At 31.8% G+C, this 9,134-nt stretch overlaps 1 protein-coding gene across 1 annotated transcript; it reads left to right on the forward strand.

Annotated features, from left to right (window-relative positions):
* The first annotated feature begins 1,659 nt into the window (after positions 1-1,659).
* On the forward strand, positions 1,660-4,959 carry LOC134718122 (ankyrin-1-like). Its single transcript, XM_063580614.1, has one exon. The coding sequence runs from the start codon at positions 1,660-1,662 to the stop codon at positions 4,957-4,959; it is 3,300 nt and encodes a 1,099-aa protein (XP_063436684.1).
* The last annotated feature ends 4,175 nt before the right edge of the window (positions 4,960-9,134 follow it).

Raw genomic sequence — 9,134 nt, forward strand, 5'->3', positions numbered from 1 at the left:
AAAATATTGTTAAATTGCCATGCAACCATAGTCAGTGCCTATTTAAAATGATAACATTTGATCGCTCTTAAGTGGTACATAAACATATCATTATTCTGCACAATTTTATTATAAATTAAGGAATAAAGGTGTCTTCGTAGAGATCCGCACGTTTATTGAATGTAAACACAGTGGAGTTTGGTTTACATAATAATTTTAAATGTATACGTATCAATCCGATCCGTGCAATACATTAATTTAATGATCGATCGCTGACCGTTGTCACGTTACATCTCACATAGCTTGTTTAACGTATCTGACGGATTATATGGGTCATCGATCACCGATCACCCATCGATCAGTCAAACATCCGTCACCGATCATTCACCGATCAGTCAAGTTCACGTCAAGCAGTAACGCATAATGTTCCAAGTACTATACGAATAGAATAAGTATAAGGTTTTATTGTCTATCTGACAATAATCGTTCTTTTTTTTTTTTGCAGTTTTACCTATTGTGTCTGTTTTGTTCACACATTGTTGTCAATATAATGGAATTTAATGCGATTGTCATACAAATGAGATTACCTGTAGTTTCAACCAATAGTTTAATAAAATTAGCAAAAGTATTGTGATGACTAATGAAACAAAAATCCACCAATGAACAAGATTATATAACAGTGCATGTTGTATTTTAGCCTTGAATAATGTTTTAAACGGATACGATGATAGTAGGCCATTGAAGGTTTAAAGATTTGACATCTTAGTTTACCATAGACTACATTCTCTTCTTTCTATGCATAAAAGATAATATTGCATATGGTGTAGCATTTTACATTGGATGTTACGATTACGTGTTTCAAGGGTTATTTAAGGTCTCCATACCCTTGTTTCTATGTTTACGTATATTGACACTATGTTTCTATTTAGATATATATTGGTGGTCAATACAAAAAAATCTTGCTAAATTTAGATTCATGACGTCAACATAACAACCACAGAGATAGCGTATCAGCTGAAAAAAGAAAATATGCAAGTTTTTCACTGGACAAGGTTTTTCTCTTAAATGCAGACGCCAAGAATACAAACAAGCTAATGAAATAAGCTTTGAAGTTTAAAAAAATATTGATATATTCATTGATATATTCATTATAATTTTTGCAAAATACAATTTAAAAATATACAAAAAGAACATTGAACGCCATTGTCCCAATACACTATTCACACATGTAATATATAAATTAAAGACTTTCACTCAGTCAATACATGACATATTGACATGTTAGATTATATTGATACTCGGACTTCGTCCTCGATCAATATAATCTGAACATGTCCATATATAACCTATTGACCTCGTCAAAAGTCCATAATTGATAAACATATAATTCATAAAAAAGATCACTGTAAATACTACAACTGCTACTTTGTCTCTACATGTGTCTGTTTTGCTCGCCTTCAATCTAAATTGTAATAAAAATGTATCAGTTTTTCCTACAGATAGTCCAATGTTTCGGGATATACGGTGTCCTCAATCAATAAAACACTGACTTCCACGAAATTGTCAGCAGTGTTGAAAGCGGTGTAAAAGGCAAATCAATCAATCAAATTCGTTTGAGCGTTATATATGTTTTTATTGTTTTCAGACCAAATAAGTATACAAATAAACGACTGGGAAAAAATGGATGAGATGTTTGTGCCTACACGAGCCAGTGATTATGTCATTGAATGTTTAAAGAACAACAGTTGTTTGACTTTAACTGCCCCATCAGGAGTAGGAAAATCATGTATTGCAAGACATACAGCACTAGTTTTACAAAGGGAAGGAAACAAAATAATACCCGTGTTAAAACCAGATGATATAAGAAATTATTATCGACCAGGTAAACAGACTGTCTTCATTGTAGATGATATTTGTGGAAACTTTACTGCCAACCAACAGCAGATTGAAAGCTGGGAACAATTGTTACCTGTGATTAACACAATCATTGCAGACAAATGTTGCAAGATTATTGTATCTTGTAGGTTACAAGTATATAAAGATTTAAAGTTTAATAGATTATTACCTTTTAAATCATGTGAAGTTAATTTAATATCAGATGAGTTATGCCTTACAGATAAAGAAAAAAATGTTATGGCAACCATTTATATCGGTTCAAGATTGGGCAAAATTGCTGAGTTATCACAAAATAGTGAATTCTTTCCACTTTTATGCTCGTTGTATCAAAAAGAGAAACCTGAGGATGTTAATGATTTTTTCAAAAATCCCTTAATGTTCTATCGACAAGAACTAGACAGTTTAAGTATGTATTGTGTTGACGGTTCCTTTAAAATCTGCAGCCTTGCTTTATTGGTTCTGTTTAATAATCAACTGAAAGAGAAATGGTTCCAAGGTAAAGTGACAGACGACCAACGACATGTAATAGAAGACACGTGTAATGCATGTAGCCTGAACAGAAGTACTTCCAAGAAAGAACTTAAAGAGGCCCTTCTCACTCTAGAGGGTACATTTGTACATACACAGAATGGTATTTACAAAACTTTACATGATAAATTGTTTGACTTCCTTGCTCATTACTTTGGTCAGAAAATGATTGAATGTTTAATAGACCATGCTGATAGTGATTTTGTTCATGAACGCTTCATATGGAGGAATTCAACAGATGAAGGAAAAAGTAACATAGACTTCATTATTCAAATACCAGACGAGAATTTTGAATTGTATTTAGAAAGGTTTATAAAGGACTGGTCAACAGGAAAAGTGAGAGTTACATTTACGAACACTAATTTGACAGTTTTAGAATTTAGACAACAGCTGTTAAACCACTTACAAAATCTGAACAAATCACTTCAAGTCACATTAGCAAATACATGTGACACAGAATTATCGAAAGAGCACCATGGATCAGGTTCTACTCCGCTGATACTTACTTGTTTCGATGGTTATACTGATTTGGTACAGTGGATATTACATACTGATGTAGATGTGGATCAATGTAGAGATGATAGGGTTACTGGACTGTTCATGGCAAGTCAACAAGGACATACTGAAATAGTAAAGTTGTTGTTAGAGAAGAATCCTAACATCGATCTATGTCAAAATGATGGATATAGTCCTCTGTTCATTGCAAGTCTTCAAGGACATACTGAAATAGTAAAGTTGTTGTTAGAGAAGAATCCTAACATTGATCTATGTCAAAAGGATGGTTGTAGTCCTCTGTACATTGCAAGTCAGAACGGAAATACTGCAATAGTGAAGTTGTTGTTAGAGAAGAATCCTAACATCGATCTATGTAACAAAGATGGAGGTAGTCCTCTATACATGGCAAGTTTTAACGGACATGCAGATATAGTAAGGTTGTTGTTAGAGAAGAATCCTAACATCGATCTATGTAACAAAGATGGAGGTAGTCCTCTGTACATTGCAAGTCAACAAGGACATACTGAAATAGTAAAGTTGTTGTTAGAGAAGAATCCTAACATCGATCTATGTCAAAATGATGGATGTAGTCCTCTGTTCATTGCAAGTCAACAAGGACATACTGAAATAGTAAAGTTGTTGTTAGAGAAGAATCCTAACATTGATCTATGTCAAAAGGATGGTTGTAGTCCTCTGTACATTGCAAGTCAGAACGGAAATACTAAAATAGTGAAGTTGTTGTTAGAGAAGAATCCTAACATTGATCTATGTCAAAATGATGGATGTAGTCCTCTTTACATTGCAAGTGGACAAGGACACACTGAAATAGTAAAGTTGTTGTTAGAAAAGAATCCTAACATTGATCTATGTCAAAAGGATGCTTGTAGTCCTCTGTACATTGCAAGTCAGAACGGAAATACTGAAATAGTGAAGTTGTTGTTAGAGAAGAATCCTAACATTGATCTATGTAACAAAGATGGAGGTAGTCCTCTGTACATGGCAAGTTTTAACGGACATGCAGATATAGTAAGGTTGTTGTTAGAGAAGAATCCTAACATTGATCTATGTAACAATAATGGATGTAGTCCTCTGTTCATTGCAAGTCAAAACGGAAATACTGAAATAGTAAAGTTGTTGTTAGAGAAGAATCCTAACATTGATCTATGTCAAAATGATGGTTGTAGTCCTCTTTACATTGCAAGTGGACAAGGACACACTGAAATAGTAAAGTTGTTGTTAGAGAAGAATCCTAACATTGATCTGTGTAACAAAGATGAATGTAGTCCTCTGTACATGGCAAGTTTTAACGGACATGCAGATATAGTAAGGTTGTTGTTAGAGAAGAATCCTAACATTGATCTATGTAACAATAATGGATGTAGTCCTCTGTTCATTGCAAGTCAAAACGGAAATACTGATGTAGTAAAGTTGTTGTTAGAGAGGAATCCTAACATTGATCTATGTCAAAAGGATGGTTGTAGTCCTCTGTACATTACAAGTTATAACGGAAATACTGATGTAGTAAAGTTGTTGTTAGAGAAGAATCCTAACATTGATCTATGTCAAAAGGATGGATGTAGTCCTCTGTACATTGCAAGTCAACAAGGACACACTGATACAGTAAAGTTGTTGTTAGAGAAGAATCCTAACATTGATCTTTGTCAAAAGGATGGATGTAGTCCTCTGTACATTGCAAGTCAACAAGGACACACTGATACAGTAAAGTTGTTGTTAGAGAAGAATCCTAACATTGATCTATGTCAAAAGGATGGATGTAGTCCTCTGTACATTGCAAGTCAACAAGGACACACTGATACAGTAAAGTTGTTGTTAGAAAAGAATCCTAACATTGATCTATGTCAAAAGGATGGTTGTAGTCCTCTGTACATTACAAGTTATAACGGAAAAACTGATGTAGTAAAGTTGTTGTTAGAGAAGAATCCTAACATCGATCTATGTCAAAATGATGGTTGTAGTCCTCTTTACATTGCAAGTCAAAATGGACATGCTGAAATAGTTAAGTTGTTATCAGTGAGGAATTCTTATATTGACACTGCATGAAATGATGCATTTATTCGAAAATTATATCCATATAAAAGCTAATATATATTTAAAATTTCAAAATTTATCATTAGTATAATCCATTTGAAAATATCTTATTTACACCGTATTTACTTCAAGCTTAATATAACCAATACGCTTTTAAGATTAAACTCAATTTATATATACCTTTAAAGTTGTAAAAATCTAAAATTTATTTTCTTTTAAATTGCGGTGTTAAATTTTGAATTTATATGTCGCAAAGGTATATGTAGATTGTTGTAGTTCACTGAACATTTAGGAAGGACATACTGATATAGTAAGGTTGCTGTCAGAGAATATTAGTGATGGTGGTCTTGTTTAACTACTGTATATGTTGGTGTGTGTTTTAATATTTACTGCTTTTTATCCTATGATTATTACTATTACGCATGTGTCTGTTTACTAGCTACTGCTTTTCATCCCTTGTAATATTAACTAAATGGAGCGTGTGGTAGGACTCTGTGTTATATTGCCATTTTATGATTATGTTTTAAGCTTGTTTTCAATATTAAGTCGTGTTTTTACTGTAAATTGTTTTCATACAACTCGTTTAAGTTAGTTTACAGACTGTTCTGTAATACAGAAGTACCGGTGTCATTATTGAAACTAAGGTGATAAAAATCAATTGTAAGATAATTTGTATCTTAGAATATGGAAACTTAGAATTTGAGTAGTATGTATCTTAACTAATAATATTGATATTTAAAAATTCTACGAAATTTGATGTGCTCCTGTTTTAACCCACGTATTTGTAATGAATTCCGGTACACTGCATTATGTGTGTATCACACACAAGTCCATGATGTTCGTAGCTTTTTCCAGCGTTTTAAGTTCTGTTATTTTCATAGATATAAGGAATCACAAAATTAGCGGGAATGCATTTATCTATATTTTTTATCCGTTTGAAAATTGATATCTTTATCATCAACTTTGAAAAAAATAGCAAGGATTTTGTTAACATTTTAAAAGATAGCAATTTAATCAATATGTAACAACATAATCAAAAAAAGAGGAGCTGATTGGCAGAATATATCATAGATTCACATGAATCAGAGCACATTTTATCTTAATTACATATAATCACTTAATTCATTAAAACGATAGCCTCAACCCTTATCGAAAGTTGTAACAGTTACTATAAAAAGCTAGTTTTGTCTAATAGAGAGCAGTCCCATTTCTTAAATCAATGTATCAGACGGATATATATGAAAAATGAGAATCCTCCTGTACGAAATTGATTTTCAACATCAAAGATTTTTAATAATATTCAGAACTCCATATAACTTCAAATTGATATATTCATCAACATCTTATTTTCAATAACACAAATATTTTTTTAATGTATAAGTCCCGTCCGTCAAATATTTAGTAAAACCTAATCTCAATTGGATTATAATCATTAAACATGAAATATTTTAGCCTCTACACAAGGATAATTTTCGCTGCATATGTAGAACATTTTTTATAAAAATGCATTTCATTTTTTTATTTTTCTTTGGCTTACACATGAGGGTAATTGTATTAATATAAAAAAGTAAAAGAGTTGTCATGCAAATTATTCAGACCCCGGAGCATAAAGTTGAAATCCGTGTATAGATATGAGGGTCCAGACTGGATTTACAGAATGGGGAATAATGGTAAAAAAGTGCAAAAAATGACAATTGAAATACAGGAAAAAAGAAAATAGGTTAAATGAAATAAGGAATAGGGAATTATGTGATGTTGAAGCATATACAATAGAAATATTGAACATATAAATAAAGAGCCGAAAGAAAAAGCCTTAATATTTGAATTTTTTAAGAAAAAAAAATATAGGATTCCCACTCTTAACCTCAGTTATGCCACAATCGATTTGCAAATATTTTGACAAATAGATTAAAAAATGTTATATTTTGGGGATACATCTACTTTATAATTTTCAATGAAAATATGAAATGATTTTTACTATTGTGTATTGTTTCGTTTGATATATTCATCATTCCTTTACATATTGTAAAGCATATTGTTTTGTAAACAGGGGAATTTATAAAAGAAAAAGTAAAACATAGTAAAACATATAAGCAGTCAATCTCATGATTTTCATGTAAAACATTGAATAAAATAAATTAGTCAGAAAGCTGCATATATAAGAACCATTGTTAGAAAAAATATTTAGATAAAAGAGTAGGAACTACAAACTAATATAATGGTTACCTAGGCAAACACTGTATTGTTTTTTTATGGTTTGAACATATGTATATACCTGGATGTTGAAATAATAAAAAGAAAATACAATGAAGCATGTGTGTGTTAATATATTTGAAAATAACTTTGCTCAGCCTCGACCGACCATCCAGTAGTCAGCCAATTTTACTGTGTTGCAGCTAATCAATCACAAATTTAAGTGCATTTTTTTTTCAAATCAGAATACGAATATGTTTTATGATTGACAAAGAGACAATTTACAACCATATATCAAATGACATAGGTGTTTACAACTATAGATATAGAAAATAAGAAGATGTGGTATGATTGCCAATGATATAACTCTCCAAAAGAGACGTTCGCAAATAAAGGTCAATAAATGAGTAAACACCAGATACCAATTGACATAGATGTTTACAGCTGTAGTCAATTCATAATTGAGAATCTGCTGTCAATCAAACTTCAGTCATATTTCTTTTATATACAGTGACAGATAAGAGTGGTTTTTGACTATTTTTGCTCAAAAATGAAATTTATAGTAGCAAACAATTATCAAAAAAAAATTCATTCCCCTATTTGTACCAGTCTGAGCGATCACGTTTTGCCTGCCTACACACGAATCCTTGATCTGCAACTGTCATATGGTTAGATTAACTAATAGTTATCATGACAAGAATGAGGCCTCCAACAATGAGCAAAATCCAAACCGTATATCAGTAACTCAAAAAAATATTTCAGCATGACAAATCGAAATACAGCACCTAAAACATATAGATTGGTGTTACATATATTAGGTTAATTTAATAGTTTGTTTAAAGGATCATTTCGAAAAGTTTCAGCTGGCTTTGCTTTATTCATCATTTTGTTTAAAGGCCATTTCAAATGGTCTTATGTTTTGTCGATTAAATGGTTTGTTACAAAGGATCATTTTAGGTGGTGTCATATTCGGCTGATATTTAATTTGTAAAAAGAATCATTTCAGATGGTGTCATGCTTGGGTGATTTATTCGCTTATTAAAACACCAAATTAAGATGGTGTCATGGTTGGTCGGTTGATTATTTTGATATATGGGCCATTTCGAAAGGTGCTTGTTTGGTTGGTTCATTAGGTTGTTAAAAGAACCATAACAGATGGTGTCATGTTTGGGTGGTTGATTACCTTTTTAAAAGAACCATTTCAGATGGTGTCATATTTGGGTAGATTATAAGTTAGTTAAGTTGACAATCTCAGCTGGTGTCATGGATGGTCGGTTTATTATTTTGTTATATGGACCATTTGAGATGGTATCATGTTTTGGTGGTTTATTAGGTTGTTAAATGATCTATTTCAGATGGTTTCATGTTTAAGTTTATTAAATGGACCATTCCAGATGATGTCATATTTGGACAACGTGCGTTTGAACAATATTTCTTAAAAATAACCTTCAGCTCTAAATGGGTGCTTCGAATAACGGAGGAATCTACAAGGACATACATGGCAAATTGGAAAACAGAATTCATCATTTATATGCAATGATGGAGAAGTGCATCAAAGGAATAGGTCCGGTAAGGGCCGATTTTGGCCTCAAATTTCAAGTTTATTTGTCAAATGATTGTGGACACTTTTTAAACACTTTAAATGTCTATTCTAATTGATTCAATTATTTTTTGTGAAAGATTTTAACTGATTCACTCATTAAAAACGCTCCGATTCTAGCTTAAATATGAGAAATCTTTCAAATATGCAAAACACTGTTACTTTTCAGATGGTTTTTGTCAAAAATAAAAGTGGCCGCATCCGTGTTCATCCTCGACCTTTATATATGTTATGTATTATCATTAAACACAACTTACATTAAATATCAAGAATGAACACGAATGCGGCCACTTCCGTTTAAGACGAAAACCGTCTAAAATTTAACTAAAATGCTAAAATTGTGAAGATTTCAGCAATTAAGCAGGACTTAATGATGCAAGTACCCGATATATGT

The sequence above is a fragment of the Mytilus trossulus genome, chromosome 5 (assembly GCF_036588685.1).
Source record: "Mytilus trossulus isolate FHL-02 chromosome 5, PNRI_Mtr1.1.1.hap1, whole genome shotgun sequence".
Taxonomy (NCBI): domain Eukaryota; kingdom Metazoa; phylum Mollusca; class Bivalvia; order Mytilida; family Mytilidae; genus Mytilus; species Mytilus trossulus.

Coding starts and splice junctions, on each gene's coding strand:
- LOC134718122 (XM_063580614.1), top strand. CDS start 1,660: ATGGATGAGATGTTTGTGCCTACACGAGCCAGTGATTATGTCATTGAA.